We start from the raw sequence: 15,375 nt of genomic DNA, 5'->3' as shown, positions 1-15,375 counted from the left end.
AAATACAAATTTGAGTAGCCTGTTTCCATATTATGCAACTTACTATACTTCTACATCTCAGAGGCAAATATTTGACTTTTTACTCCACTACCATCAACTACAATATTAAACTACTGCTTACATGTTAATGCATAACTAATAATAATAATCTAATAATATAGTAATCTAGCCTTATACTGTCAGCGATCATTCTGCAGTATAAGTACTTTTACTTTTGACATCTTTTTGCAAATACTTCTGTAATTTAAGTAAAATTTCGAATGCAGGACTTTTACTTGTAATGGTTCCTCCACTACTGAAAAATACACCAAGTCCTGCATTCAAACATTTACGGAAGTGAAGTATAGAAATAATGTCAAGAAAATGTAATTAAAGTAAATACTCATGCAGAATTACTGCTGTCAACGTTATGTTATGTGCATATTTAAAGTCAACCTTATTTTATGATTTAAATTCTTCTACTGTGGCCAGATCATTTGCTGGTGTAAAGTACACCACGCAAGTTTTCCTTTTATTCAAGTTTTATTTGGTTAGTTTTGACTGGGTTGGTTTGGGCTATGAGTCTTTGGACTGCTCTCTGGCTGCACCTCTTTGCAGATCAAGACTGTATGGTGGTACTGTACTGTATGTCTGGTAAATATCTAAGATGTACATGTTAGCAATGTAGCCATTTGCCCAAGTTCTGCTGCCACTGCATCATTTGGTGTTTGTATTGGTGCAATATGCTCTTGCATAACTCTGCATGCAAACTCTTATCTATACTTGCATGTCCCTCTTCCCACATTCATAAATCCAGTATTACTCCCACATTTATATGTTCTCTTACAAACTGGAATACCTTCAATCAGATTTCAATTAGGATACCAAATTGAATGTTTTCAACTGAAAAGATTCCACCAAGGTAGGTCATGTTTCAATTGGGGTAATTTGATTAAATCCAGATGTGTCTGGTAATAGGCATCATTTTAGGCATTGTATCAGTTGAAGAGCCTATGAAGGGCTCCATATCAAATTATTAATAAATGCATATTCCCAAACACATTTGTATTTGATTTCATTTGACATCAGTTGGTTGGTTTCAGGAGCTCTGGACAAAATATCATTTCGGGCATGTCCTAATTGGAGCTTCATCCTCATAAAAGCTTCAGATTGTACAAACAAGTTATATATAATCTTCCTTCAGCTATGTGCAGAATGTAGAGAGAGGAGATTTTGCTCATTGCTGAATGGAGTGGGGGGGATTTTTGCCCCAGTGTGTTAATCTGGCAATGCTTATACAGTATCAGTATGTGGTATAGACTAACAGGATCAACAGAGATGCCACTGTGATGACTAAATTAGTGTCACAGAGCCCTAATGTCACCTCATCTTTTTCCAGGCAACCACATTTTCATGGTGAAGTCTTATGGCAGTCTAGTGAAGCTACAGTATATTGTGTGTTGTGCACGTTTAGAGACAGCAACCAAGAAGCCTTTCACCAGATTTATTCCAAGAAAGACAAAAAAATCCATATTTCATCCATTTGTCTTCTTGTCGAAAATGTCCTCGTTCACTACATCTGAAGAAGAACACGACCACCAGCACTCAGAACTCAACAAAACAAAAAATTAACAGATGGCTGGATTTAGTCCTCAGTATTAACATCATGTATACATTTCAGATTAGTTTGGGTCCTTATTAGTGGTAGAATATCATATGTATATCCTAAATACACATATAGTTATCTTTCATCCATTCTGCCTAAACGTCTAACCATGGGGTTGTTCAAAAATGACATGAAAAACAGGATGCAACCACTTTAAATACATTACAGAATTTAAATACTTCCCATTGTAATAATGACAGACAATCAAATAACATCTTCTTTTAAAACTTTGATATTTACAGTAATTATATTTTTGCCACTTTTAACAATTATGTCACAGGTGATCATTACAATGACATTACATCACAGTCCTGCTGTTCTGTGATGACGGGAAATAGATTGGGTTCATACTTCCTGGATGAGCCGCAATTTCAGACCTGGTCATGATGCATCAGAAAGGTTTTATGTGAACACAGCCAGTGACTTCACTCCAAAATTAGAGAACAAAAGAATAATTGAAGGTATGCCTGTTTTTCTCTTTGCAGCTTGGCCAGGAAGTAGACAGTGTTTGCTTGGCACATTTAGTCCTGAATCTCTAAAACGAACATAAAGGGACAGATACACACTTAGTATAGAAAACTGTCCTATAGGTCTGGACTCTCAAAACCATTTTAGGATTACATTTTTTTCCCAATGGAAATATCACAATCCAACACTTAAATGCCTTTGGGAACCCAGAACTTAAGAAATAATTTAACAAGAGGCATACGTATTTACATAGGAATCTATGCAACGTCACAGAGGCAGACACTTCATATTGCACATGAAAAAGGCAGGTACGTAGGAATTGAAACAGTGTTTTAAAAATAATAGAAATGGGAAAACCCAGGTGTGAGAGAAAGAGCTTGAGAAAGATTGAGAGTGGCTCTTCTACAAACACACCTGTATGCCCTTTAAGAAACTTCTCATAAAAAATATTCAGTCCATGAAGCAGACCAAGGCAGATCAACCAATTTCATCCAATCATGCTAATGTATATCCCAATGAAGGTATAACACATATATCAAACCACTTTGCTAACCAATTAACCTTCCTCCCAAATGCACCCTCATGAGACCCTTTCCAAGAAAACAAATTCTATTTAAATCCTATGATAGCAATATTTTTTGCTTTCATCTACCCTCACTGGCATGATCAGGGCTGTATAAAAGGGGATATAATTGAAGAAATTCTAGCAGATCACTGGGTATACCGAACATTTCTCCTTTGATCTTAAACCAACTACCTCCACTCCTTTCTCTCTCATTATTTCTCTCTCATATCAGCACCCTCTTGTCCATCCAATCATTGGCTCACTCACTCTCACCCTTCCACACACAGCCTACATACAGTACAGTGGTGTCCGTTACAGAAGTTTCTCTTCGTGTAACATATGGCATGTTATTGTAACACAAAACCCCACGGCTCCAAATGTTTTTTAACATGAGGGACAGTCTGAAAACTTAACTCCAAGTTTCCAAACATTTACTTTGGGATTCAGCAAAAGTGAACTGTCGATGCTTTCAGGAAAGAATCGTTTCTACGATGGCTACATCTTTAGTTCCTTCTTTAAAACTATTTTTGCATTGAGAACTGAAGAAAATGTGTCTGCCTAATAACCACCGGTGGTTGTGTACATAACTTAAAATACAAAGAAGTTAAATGAAATGACATCTGAGGTCTTCACATGGGTATTTCACAAATATACATCTTCTGAGCATGGTGATCATTCAGTCAACACAGATACTCACACTATGTCTATAACAAATATACAACATACATACTAAACAGACTCTTTATTTCAATTTGTATATATTAAAAGCTCTAAGAAAGGCAGCAAAGATGCGCAATAAGGCAGATCCATATGACACAGTCCATATAACACGCTCTACTCTGGCACATTTACACTAAAAGATGAGATGGATCTTTTAAAGGGCTTCGGTTGCTCTCTGTATAAAGTAGTTTATGATGAGATCAGTACACTAAAAAGTAAAGGGAGGTGAGAAAGGTGCAAGGGAATGGGAAGGATGGCTGAGAAAAATAAAGCGAGGGTGTGTTTTAGGTCATGATTGGCTTTTGTTTGAGCTGTAGATGCAGGCTTGATGCAGTGACATGCAGTTAAAATGCACAGGGTGTGTGTTTTCAATGTTTTATGCATGGGATGGGATGTTGTGGCCTGGGATCTGTGACTCTGTCATTGATTGTCAAACTGTCCCTTAAACCTCCCAAAAATGAGGCAAAGTGAGTCAATGCACATGAGGCCTATAATGCTGTGTAAGTAAACAAACTTCCGCAATACAACTTCATGGCAATGAATTAATTAAATATACTTTGAAGAGCAGAATACAAAAATCTGTTCTGGTGGTATAAAAATGGACTGCATTCATTTCTTAGCCATGGAGAAATCAAAACTGACAAAGATAAAAAGGAATAATACATGAGGTGTCCATACAGCATGCATTCATAAGCATCAGGTGAAGGATTGGCAGCTGCTTGTGTGAAAACAAAGCTGAGCCACTGAAATCAATACAAGCTATTATGGAACATTTTACAGAAAGTTTAGCACTTTATTTCACTGTTACATGTTGAAGTAGTCTTTTTCCATAAGAATGATTTTTTTTTCTCTGTTGTGTGTATAAACAGTATGTGCATGTACATAAGTGTGTCATTGTGTATGTGTGTGTGTTTTTACAATCGTAATCAGGATCAGTACTCTTTGAATGAACTTGTGACTTGTGGTCAAGACTTATTTTTCCAGTATAGCTGCTGAAAAAGATAAAGTCACCACCTTCTGCTTTCCTGAACTGGAGACACAAGCCACATGTAGCATCTCATCACTGAACCGGCTCAGATGGATCCACTCATTTCAAATCACTTATCCTGTCCATTCAGCATGGCCTACTAAGCATCTAAGTGATTGACAGCAGAGGGATCCCTCCCTCTTAGGTCGCGAAAAAGGTATCCTCAGCCTCTTATTGGACCACAGAAAACTTCATGAAACCGTCAGCCAACCCCGCTGTTGTCACTGACCCCCCCCTCCTTCTGCATCATCAAGGCAACCATTGAGGCAGTGGTCGTCGCTCCCAAAAGCACCCTGGGACTGCAGCAGCTCATATTCCTGGTCCAGGAAGTCTAGGCTGTTGTTGCTAGGCAACCCACGGATGGTGAACTTGTGGGACACTTTGGTCCACTGCTCCCGATTTGCTGCCACTCTCTCGTACAGCTCAGTGGCCCCAGGAAAGAGTTCAGATAGTAGCCTAAAAGGACAGAGGACAGTGGTTGCACGTGAGCTAAGATATATTTGTTGGTTACGGTTGTAATTTATGAACTGAGGCGTCACGTAATTATATCACATTACAAAATCTTCATTGTGCCAACATGATAATTTGTCCACATTTTTTACAGTCCCATTTAATCACATGTTCTTTTGACTTCAATTATTTTACTCTAATGTCTTGCGTACCTTTTAGTTAAATTTATAAATTAATTTAGCTAAACCTGCAATAACTGATTTTTTGTACACTTGGGTGTAGTGAAATAAGCTGCCAACACAACATTTGGATGTTACCTTATAAAGTTTATATGGTAAACATCCAGCAGACACTGAGCAACATTATCATTCATGGACTGCATTTGTGTTTCTGTCCAATATTGACTCTCTTTTAGTTCCCTTTTCTCTCTCTACCAATTCCTGAGGAAAATAATGGGCTGCTAAATCCTCAGCTATGTTAACCAACTAGTCGCTGACTGTGTCTGTCTGTTGTTTGATGCTTCTCAAGTAGCATCCAGTGAGCTTTTTTTTAAGCTGAAAAAAGCAGCCTGTTGACATCACTGAGAATTAATAATCAAAACAGTGAAGTTGTGAGGCCATAAAACCAAAACAATGAGCTGACAGATGCTAAAGTGCTCTGTAAAGCTGATATTATCTGTGGTTCTGTCACTACAAACCAATGTAAATCATTATTATATAAATAATTATATTATAAATATAAAATTGAATATAATCCAAATGCAGTTTAAAGTTCTATAAGAGCATGTGATGTATAAGCTTTTTGTACACACTTGTAAATGGGCATGGCGATATGTTCCATGAAGCTTATCTGTAGTTCTGGGATGTACGCTTTCTCTCTGTCCATCATCTCACTGGGCCTGTTCCCCATGGCTTTTTCCTGCACACACACGATACAGACAGACACGAACAATGAGAACACTATTGTGTAAAATGACACACGTCAGACACTTAGCGTCAGACACGCTAAATAATTTCACATGCCATTTAATGGTCAGCGTACACTGACACATACCAGATCTCCTTGAGAGAAGAACTCTTTATAAATCAGCTCCTGTGGACACATAGAGTCAGACATCTGTTATTGTTCATACGGTTTCATAGTGGCATTGATTAAGTTCCACCTAAAATACACACAATACAGAAGCCAATATAATCTGGAATACTCCTTAATGAAAATATAGACATTCAGATTTAGTTTTCAACCTTAAAATGAGGTAATTTTAATGACTCACAACAACAAGGTAAGATGCCATTATATTATATAATATTTGGTGTGATTTCTTTTTGTTTTATTAATCCCCATGCATTTTCTGGTCAGCAAGAAAAATCATGTACCAACAGAGACCAACAGTGACAGACCCAAAATTAAACAGAAATGTGTTTTCAGTTTTGAGAGTAAGGATTACAGCGCATTTGCTGTAGGTGTTAGGTGTTTGGAGACTTAGGGTGTAGGATTTAGGACAAGGGTCAGGGGTTTGGTGCTGAAAAGGGAGCAGACCAAGATTAAACATAATCCTAAAACAGAGTGCAGCTTCACAGAATATAATGTAATGGAATATAGACTAGGTTATTTCCAACTGTACAGGTCATCATCTCATAATCCCTATAGTCACAGAAATGGGTCAGTTTTACTGTAAAGTCATTGGGAACTGGAAATCTTTATGAATGCTGAATCTGCTGAGCTGCTGGAGCCCTATTGAGAAACTTCTTGCTATTGCATGTCAACTAACAGAGACCAAATATAAAGTGTCTGAAACTACAGTCCTTTAACTAATCATATCAATCCTTTTCTTGTTTGGACTTACAATAAGCTGTTTTTAATGACAGAGCAGTGTGTTGGACAACTACAATTACCGCCACTAAGACACATCTGCACATTTGTGCTGCACCCGTTCTAATTATTAATAGCAATAATTGTTCACATTACAAGGGCAATTGGAGTAACACTGAGGCACGTTTACATTAATGAATATACTACAGTTGATTTGCCAAAAGATGCAGCGCAAACCCATACGAGGCTGTTCACAGGAATATGACTATCTGTGTGTTGATTACTTAAACCTGATCTTTCATAATGTGGTGGCAAATGAATGTATGTTTTTGTGTAACAGTTCATCATATATGAAAAACTAAACCTATTTAGTTAAATTCATGGTTACACTTCATATCGTGTTAAGTATAGACAGCGGTTTAGATTATGAACTGACAGCAATCTTGCGTGTGGTTTTCCAGCCCTTGGTTTGATCTGACAGGTCACATGATGTCATCAACAGGCACAGCAGCATGGAGCGGTGGGTACGGCTTTTTGGGTTGTATCCGTCTGTAAAACATGAATGCAAAAAATTACTCTAAGTTGCATTTACACACTTGTGTGGGCAGTAAGTAAGAAACCACTGGTAAAATCACTACAACACACGTGTATTCAAAAAACAAATTATGTTTCAGTGGCACCTTAACATTGTTGATTTCCATTCTGTGTTTGGCCAAACTATTTTTGTCCATAATTGACAAGACACACACTTTGACAAGATAACTGACAAGATACACACACTGTGTTGCGAAGCAGTTGCTAACTCATTTAGAAGCTTTTAGGGTCCTCGAATTGCTTTAACAGCACACAATTAATTCCACTGGGGAGACATCAACTCAGGATTACTTATAATTGGTGGCATTCAGGCGTATGGCCAGGAGGTTACAGCCAATTATATTACATAAAAGTGCACTAAGCAACTGACGCCTCAAAAGGGTAAAAAGTCCAATGAAAGTAGAGGATTACTAAGAATGTCAGTGATGAAAACTGCAAGTTTGACGTCATATCGCTGCAAATAGTCACAAAAAATCTGGTGGTAAAGTGGTGGCAAGAAAGACACCATACTGCAGAGGAAATGGGTTCATAATTTCACAGTCCCTATAGTTTCTAGTGATTTTTTTAGCCAAAAAATGTACATAGATTATATGGGTTTACCTGTGATTCATCACACAATGATAATTGATTCTATTTCCTTTATATGTCATTCATGTTGCATGTTTTCTCTTGTGAAATCAGACAGGTGTCATTGCATCTGGACCAAGCCTCTCTTTGCTGTTCAGGGTTGTGAGTATGAAGCAAAAGTAGAGACGTGGTTGTGCATACTGAACTAATGGGACGTACCATCAGCCATTTTCTGCAAGTCCTTGAAAATGCGAAGGTGGTGAGCCAGGTCTGTAGCCAGAATGATGTCTCTAATCAAATCCAGAACACGCTGGTAGTCCTACAAAAACATCAAAAATAGCTTGCATGTACAATGATAGCAGAATTTAGTAAAAGGAAATTTAAAGTGGGAGAGAGAAAAACCAAGAGAGTCATTTGTAATGTGTGATTTGAGTCAGATTTTACATCTTACCTTCCTGGAGAACTTCTCAAAGATGTTGCAGCCAAAAGTGTTCAGAATGGCGATGGCCTGGGCGAAGTGATGTCTCTGTAGTGGCAAACAGAGTACATTTGCAAACGATGCTTCTACAGGAATGTTGAGTCATGTTGCAATGCAACAAGCCAATTTACATGCCACACATTGCCTCATGACTGAAACAAATTAATGTACAATTTTGGCCACTAGGTGTCGGACAAACACAAAACAATATTAGCAGCTCACACATGCTGAAGTTTATCAACTACTGTAGAAAGGAACAGACCAATATAAAAAATATGTATTTTTCTAGTAGTGATGTGGACTAAATTATATTCAGGGGTGTTTCTAATATTCTTCCACCCTCGTGTATGTAAACGGAAAGGACAAAACATTTGAAAAACATCTCGACATAATATAGTCCAGTACAACACCACCTTTAACTATGACCTCAGCAATAACCACATCATTCAGTTCAACTGATTGTGAGTTTACCTCCATCACAGATCCCTCTGAGCTGTAGAGAGCAGCCAGCACAGATTGCTGAAAACAGAAACGGAAAAATCAAACATAATCATTTTAGGGGACACATTGTAACATCCTTCTATGAAATGCACTGTCTTCTCTTTAACTGTACTTGTCAGCGTGAATGTGAATCTTCCCGTAGATGCATAATGACAGTTGCTCTGTTTGTGTCATTAGGTGCTGGAGGGTTGTGCATGATTAGAGTGGAGCAGAGCATTTTGCTTCTCATCACAATCACATCTGTTGCTTCACCGTGGCGATTTCACAGATGAAGAGATACAACCGTAGACTGTGATATCACTATGAGACACCCAGAGCCTGGCTCTGTGCTCTATCCTCCATCTAAACATCCATTTTTAGTCTGCATTTTTTAAACTGCAGGTGCAGTGCTGCTCTATCACACTCCACGTGTTTGGGAGGTTTAATGTTTTTATTCTTGTGTATAATTTTTGGTGCTTCATTGTAAGCCCTCTAATAAAGTAGAAACATAATTTGTGCTCTCACTGAGGCGACTTGGAAAGAATTGTTGGTGCCACGGTGGTCCAGGTCATGGCACATACAGGAGACGAAGAGAGCTAGAATCTCTATATCCCTACAAAGAGAAGGATCAAAACAACAATTACAATTTCAAAATTCAGTTTGTTACATGTTTAAGATTTAAATCATCAAAGAGAGAGGGCAAAGTGTTTTACACTTACTCGAGGTAGTTGGACAGCCCTAGGTTTTTGTAGAGCAAGTAGCAGAAGTGTGAGACCGAGAAGGCGTGCATCCAGTTGTGGTAGGGAGGGTCCCTGTAGCCTTTCTTCACCATCAGACAGAACCTGCCACCAAAGCAGCAGTTTAATTATCATCTACAAAACAGCATGCACCGAATGACACATGCGGCACATGTAATTAGTGATTTCATTTTGACCTATGCACCAATTTATGTTATTAAAAAAGCATCCATAACGTTTCTACAATGCTGGGGTTGTAGCACCATAAATTGTCCAATTCTCCACCCCACCCATTCCCAAGTTTAAAGAATAATTTTGATGTGAAACATATAATACTATTCTGCTCTACTGATCAGTTCTGACCAAAAATACTGTCAGTGCTGTTTATTGAGAGCTGTTCATATCTCTCTTTCCAAGGTGTTGGGGTTCAGGTCTTATAGTTGATGGATAGGGCCAATGAAAATTTGAATAATTCAACTCTAAAAGCACTCAAAGCCTCTTTACTCCAGCAGACTATAAAGCAGTTGAAATAATCTGATCAGATGATGGAAAGGAAGGATTTTAAAAATCCCCCAGAGGTATTCTTAAATCATAGGCAAAAATTTTTTTTAAAATCAAATACACACAGGCTCTTATATAAAATGTATGAATTGATGGAGTTGTCAGACCTGGCGAGAGTGTGCAGGTCAATCTTGTACGTGTTGATGAAACCCATGTCTTCAAACATGCTGAGGATGCACTGCAGACACACACAACGGGATCAGTTACATCAGTTTCCACGCCGTGTCTCTAATCTCTCTCTCTGCTGTCCCTCTTCCTCGCTTTTTCTCTTAACCTCTGGTCCTTACCATGGGTGTGGCGTCATCAGACAGGGAACGGGGCGTGTATGTGAACTCAGCGTAGCAGGGGTCGATCTCCGTCACTGGTTCGATCCCTGTCACCAGCAGCTTAGACACCTCTTCCTCTGAAACCTGCAACATACACATACTGAATCATATGGAGTAAATAATATGGACAGTGTCAGTAAATGTGACATGTCCGTGTGTGCGAGAGTGAGTGAGATGTACAAATATGATTTTTACCTTCATATGGTACATCATCATTTCATTGGCCAGGTGGGACCTGAACTGAGCTTCATGGACTTTCTTGTAGAGCAGAGACTAGAGAAACAAACACCGTATTACAGTAACACTAAAGCAAATCAACAGTAAATAGAATATTGTCACAAATAGCTGGCTACTTTTTAATGTACAGTTCAGTCACAGCAACAGCACACCCAATAACCTTTTATTTATTTTGACACTTGCAAAGACAATTGGGTTGACTGAAATTGCGTTCTATCTTTGGCATCCAGAAGAGCCTGATTTTAGGGAAATTTTGTGACAGTATTTTCAGAAATATGGAAAGAGCGGCAACACCAGTCACAAACTTCGTCTCCTGCTTATTATAGATCATCCAGCTGAACCCCTTTTTGCCCTTCAAGATAATCTGCTTGGGTACACTCGACACAGCTTTGTGTCTAGTGTCCAAAACAATTTAAGTCAACCTGAATGCTGCTTACATTTCAGTACACAAGAGAAATGCTTTTTACAACCCACAGCATACAGTACACCACGAGTGAGCACTGATAAATAATGCATTTGGTGATGTCCAAACGATTAATGAGCTACATAGAAGGCAATTATTTTCCCAATCAAATATCTTTATTGTTTGTCGATAAACTATCGAGTACCTGCAGTCATTCAAAGGTCAGACGCTACCAGACCTACTCAATATGAAGGTGAATCGGAAAAGCTGAATAATGTATCACCACTGCTGTACTTTGTGACTTTTTGTTATCAGCTGTCTGATTCTTTCTTTCTTTCTTCCATCTTCATTACAGTCCCTCTCTTACAGCACATTATTTAAAATCAGTTACAAACATGTATTATCATTAAAAACCTCAATCCATTTTTAAATCCTTTAACTCAAATCAATTGTGTGACTGTTTGAGGTCCTTTTTTCTATTCATCATTATTGTCACAAACATCTTCATCATTGTCCATGCTCCATACGCTAGCTCAGCTGAATGTGTGTTCATGGCTTTGCAGCAGCCATGCAATGCCTATGAACCATACCATGAAAGCCAGCTCCATCACAGATTGAATCTCTTTAAATTTCCCTTGAGACTTTGCTCGACTCTGCCTTGACTGAGCATTTTGCTTCCACTGAACTGATCCCATATAGCCAGCCAGGATCGATCTCTCTAACAACACTAACAACAGCTTTACCACGCTGTTTTAAGAAGTAAGATACTCCTGATGAAGGGCATACTGTAAATGCTTATTTTTTGAACATTCTTTTATTCCTCTCCATGCAGTCACATTTTGTTAATGATCATAAGGGTGCATGGGACTTGCAGAGAGATGACATTATTATTATTATATATACACATTTGAGCTATGTTTAAAATCAAGCTGAGTTAATGAGCCAGTGTCTATGAAGATAAAAATGTAGCTTAAGAAAAGCTGCATTTATTCCCTTTTAATGTTTCATTGGTGCTGACAGAGATAATAAGAGAAAGTGATAGAAGCTGTCTTCTTTTGCAATGTTAGAAGTTTACGTTGCTAATTAATTTGAAACTGATAATGTATCTCCAGCAACTGTGCAGTTGTGCAATTTTGATTGCTTTTAGAGTTATTTTATGCTTAATGTGCTATATTGACTTGGGTGGTGAGTCCCTGAACAGACATCTGTGGCTATTCAACATACAGAACCAGAAAGTGTAAAGTTTACAGAGAGTCACCTCTTTCAGTGGGAGAAGAGACTTACATGGGCGATGCTGATACCACAGTAGATGGAGAAAGCTGTGGCTAGGTCCTCGTCAAAGCGGTTGAACCATGGCCCATTCATTTTATTCACCAACTCAGCCACCCCGATCACCTCTAGAAGAAGCGGGATTTAAAGAAAGGGTGAAGAGGACAGAAGTAAAGATGGAGAGAGTAAAAGGAAGGTGAGACATTGAGGGAGGCAATGGGTTGAGGATGGAAAGGAGTGGATGGAGGGAGAGGAAGTTGATGAAGAAAAATGGAGGGGGGAAGATGTGAGTCAAGGACGAGAAAATGAGGCACAGAATGTCAGAGGTGCAGAGCAATCAAATATGTCTGCTGACGTCAATTAATTTCACACTGGAGCTGAACCTAATTGCACATAAAAAGTTCTTAATTGAAACTTTTTATTTGAGTTTCAGACAGTTTTCTATACAGAGACATATCTCACAGAATCTAAAGTTTCTCTGCTTGGCTACAGGGAGAAGTAGGGGAGCACCATCAAAGTTTTCTGTCATTTCTAAGTATGGAACACACTCAAGATGGCTGCCACATCCAAAAGTGCACTTAATGCACTTTAACATTTAGGAGCAAAGAATGTGATGTAACAACTCTTTGTGCTATTCTAAGAGAGCACATGTGTGGAGATGTAGCTTCATTTTTAAAAGGAAAAAGGTGGAGTTGGTATGTACTGTAGAGGACAATAGAGGAGCAATTACCCACAATCTAAAAGAGTAGGCCCTACATCTGAAAGTGTAAGAAAAAGAAAATGTGGCCATTACTATATTATCAGTAGCCTCATTATTGCATTAGTAGTGCATTAGTGGACTCTGGGTCCACTGTCCCTTTACAGATAACATATGTTGCCACATTGAGTTAAAGTAACTTAGAAAAAACATTTGGAATGATTTTAGTTTTTATGCTCTGCTGATGAGACAACCTGCTCAAGATGTGCTGAATGTGTAATATCTTTCTAATTCCAAAATCATTCTCTTGTTTCCAATGACCTATTTCTTTAGGTCTTTTTTCCATTACATTGTTTGTATTTTTAATTTCACTTGTACTGTTTCTTTTTTGTGCTTTAGTCTCCAATTTGTGTTATTGCTTGTATTTGCTTTGTCTTGCTTTTCAGTCCTTTGTCAGAATTGCTTACTAAACTGTATGAAACGTGCTTTACAAATTAAGCTTTGAACGTTTTAAGACAGCCTGGTATGGAGCTGATTACTTTTTGAGTGTGTTGAGTGATATTCTTTTGTGTGTACAGCAGTCATTGTTGCTACCATTGTTCTCATCTTTGATGGGGAAGCAGAGGATGTTGCGAGTCCTGAAGCCGGTGCTGTCGTCCACGCCCCGGTAGAAGAGAGGATGGGAGTAGGCATCCTTAATGTTCAAGATCTGACCAGTGGTCGCCACGTGACCTGCAATACCCTGATCTGCTGGAATACGGAACTCCTTCTGCACTCGCACACACACAGACACACACACATCTCTTACATCATCAAACCACTTTTTACACTTTTGTTTTAAATTCATTTTTGACAGTAGAGCTAACATATCTAGAGCATAACAAATGACAAAAACCTACGGGTTGTTATTGCAATGTCCTATGACCTAATCTGGATGGGGACCTCTGCTGCATGTCATTTACTTTTTCTCTCTCCCTTCATTTCCTGTCCGTCTCTAATGTCAACTCTGTAATATACACATGACCCACCCTCTTTAGACAAGTTCACAGGAAAGACTACCTTATTTTTTGTGCTTTCAGATTAAATGTGTTCGCCTGTCTGCGTTTGTCAGTGTGGGCGACTGTGTGTCGTACCTCCTCGTCACTAACCACGCCCCCGTCAAACACCTTTGCCACCAACTCATGACTGACACGATCTAGCAGAAACACGGAACAGCTGGTGAAAAAGAGAGAGAGACAGAGTTAGAGAGAACTGAGCAAAGCAGAGAAAATGAGTGTTTTATCTCATTTCATCTCAGGTCATTTGGTAACTTTAATTAAATGCAAGTTGGTTAAGAGCAAATTGCCAAGATAGCGTTTTCAAATGGAGATAAAGACATCCGCACTATACACACACACACACACACACACACACACACACATGCATTGAAACATCCCTTTGAAGATGAATCCGCTTACATCTCTGCATCACTGAGGTTCCTGGCCTCCACTATAATTTCCTGTAACAGCACTGACACGTCATCTGAAAGAGAGAGAGAGAGATGGTGAGAGAGGAAATTAAAGGAATACAGCAAAGCCCAGATATCCAGAAACACAGATTACAAAGTGAGTACTGGTGGTTCAGCTGTACGAGCTGATAAGAGCTTTTGTAATCAACGGCTCGGTACAGTGAGAGGCAATTTGCGTTACCAGTGGATCCGTTTATTGTACTGGTAATAGTGATGAATCATCAATGAGTTATTCCACTGTTGGTGCTCGCTGTTAGATAAGAATCTAAATGCCCCAGTGCAATTACAGGATAGCGAGTTGGAGCCATCATTTTTAATGCCCTTTTGATTTAATGGTTATGATCCTGGGTGTAATCACCTTTAGGGTCAGTAATATCTCATTCAATTATGTGCCATTCGTTTCACTTGGTGATCACTTAAATATCGGCCATTAACGCAAATTGTCCTACAACATTCTTTCTTCACAGTGACAGACAAGACGGAGGCAGGAAATACTCACCCAAGTGTGTGAAGAGATTCTTGGCCACTTGCAAGAGCGCCTATGTGGAGAAACATCGGATACAAACGCTCTTTAAAAAACAGCTTAGTGTATATTTGTACACTCTGTGTGTGTGTGTGTGTGTGTGTGTGTGTGTGTGGGCATGTGTAGTACTGTACCTGGCACTCCACTTTGAGTTTCTGTTCTTTCTGGAAGGCCAATGTAGAAGTGAGGACCGTTGAAGTGTAGCAGAAACAGTGCTGGATTGCATGCTCATCTGCCTCTGTGTGTCTGCAGTGGGCAAGAGACACACAAAGTTGCATGATAAACCTGAATTTAGACAGAGCTAATAGG

The 15,375-nt window shown here is 38.9% G+C and overlaps 1 protein-coding gene and 1 long non-coding RNA gene across 5 annotated transcripts in view; one reads left to right on the top strand and one right to left on the bottom strand.

The window, feature by feature from the left end:
• Positions 1-1,469: 1,469 nt before the first annotated feature.
• Positions 1,470-15,375, bottom strand: part of LOC123985743 (cGMP-dependent 3',5'-cyclic phosphodiesterase) — a 177,474-nt gene continuing 163,568 nt past the window's right edge. For all 4 annotated transcript variants that reach the window (XM_046073582.1, XM_046073581.1, XM_046073584.1 and 1 more), the window contains 18 exons: positions 15,201-15,312; positions 15,043-15,082; positions 14,494-14,557; positions 14,170-14,251; positions 13,631-13,805; positions 12,355-12,467; positions 10,626-10,703; positions 10,392-10,514; positions 10,212-10,282; positions 9,526-9,648; positions 9,332-9,419; positions 8,798-8,845; positions 8,300-8,374; positions 8,068-8,167; positions 7,124-7,236; positions 5,929-5,967; positions 5,687-5,793; positions 1,470-4,881 (listed from right to left, as the gene is read on the bottom strand). In XM_046073582.1, the coding sequence (XP_045929538.1) occupies positions 4,647-4,881; positions 5,687-5,793; positions 5,929-5,967; positions 7,124-7,236; positions 8,068-8,167; positions 8,300-8,374; positions 8,798-8,845; positions 9,332-9,419; positions 9,526-9,648; positions 10,212-10,282; positions 10,392-10,514; positions 10,626-10,703; positions 12,355-12,467; positions 13,631-13,805; positions 14,170-14,251; positions 14,494-14,557; positions 15,043-15,082; positions 15,201-15,312 (1,786 nt within the window). In that variant the 3' untranslated portion in view covers positions 1,470-4,646. The remainder of the gene's footprint in view (positions 4,882-5,686; positions 5,794-5,928; positions 5,968-7,123; positions 7,237-8,067; positions 8,168-8,299; positions 8,375-8,797; positions 8,846-9,331; positions 9,420-9,525; positions 9,649-10,211; positions 10,283-10,391; positions 10,515-10,625; positions 10,704-12,354; positions 12,468-13,630; positions 13,806-14,169; positions 14,252-14,493; positions 14,558-15,042; positions 15,083-15,200; positions 15,313-15,375) is intronic.
• Positions 4,783-9,261, top strand: LOC123985745. The gene is made up of 4 exons (XR_006828733.1): positions 4,783-4,909; positions 7,149-7,207; positions 7,963-8,010; positions 9,005-9,261. It is a non-coding gene; the product is annotated as an uncharacterized LOC123985745 (long non-coding RNA).

This window comes from Micropterus dolomieu, linkage group LG17, assembly GCF_021292245.1.
Source record: "Micropterus dolomieu isolate WLL.071019.BEF.003 ecotype Adirondacks linkage group LG17, ASM2129224v1, whole genome shotgun sequence".
Taxonomy (NCBI): Eukaryota; Metazoa; Chordata; class Actinopteri; order Centrarchiformes; family Centrarchidae; genus Micropterus; species Micropterus dolomieu.
The sequence above is the reverse complement of the archived record's forward strand: the minus strand, read 5'-3'. Positions and strand labels throughout refer to the sequence as shown.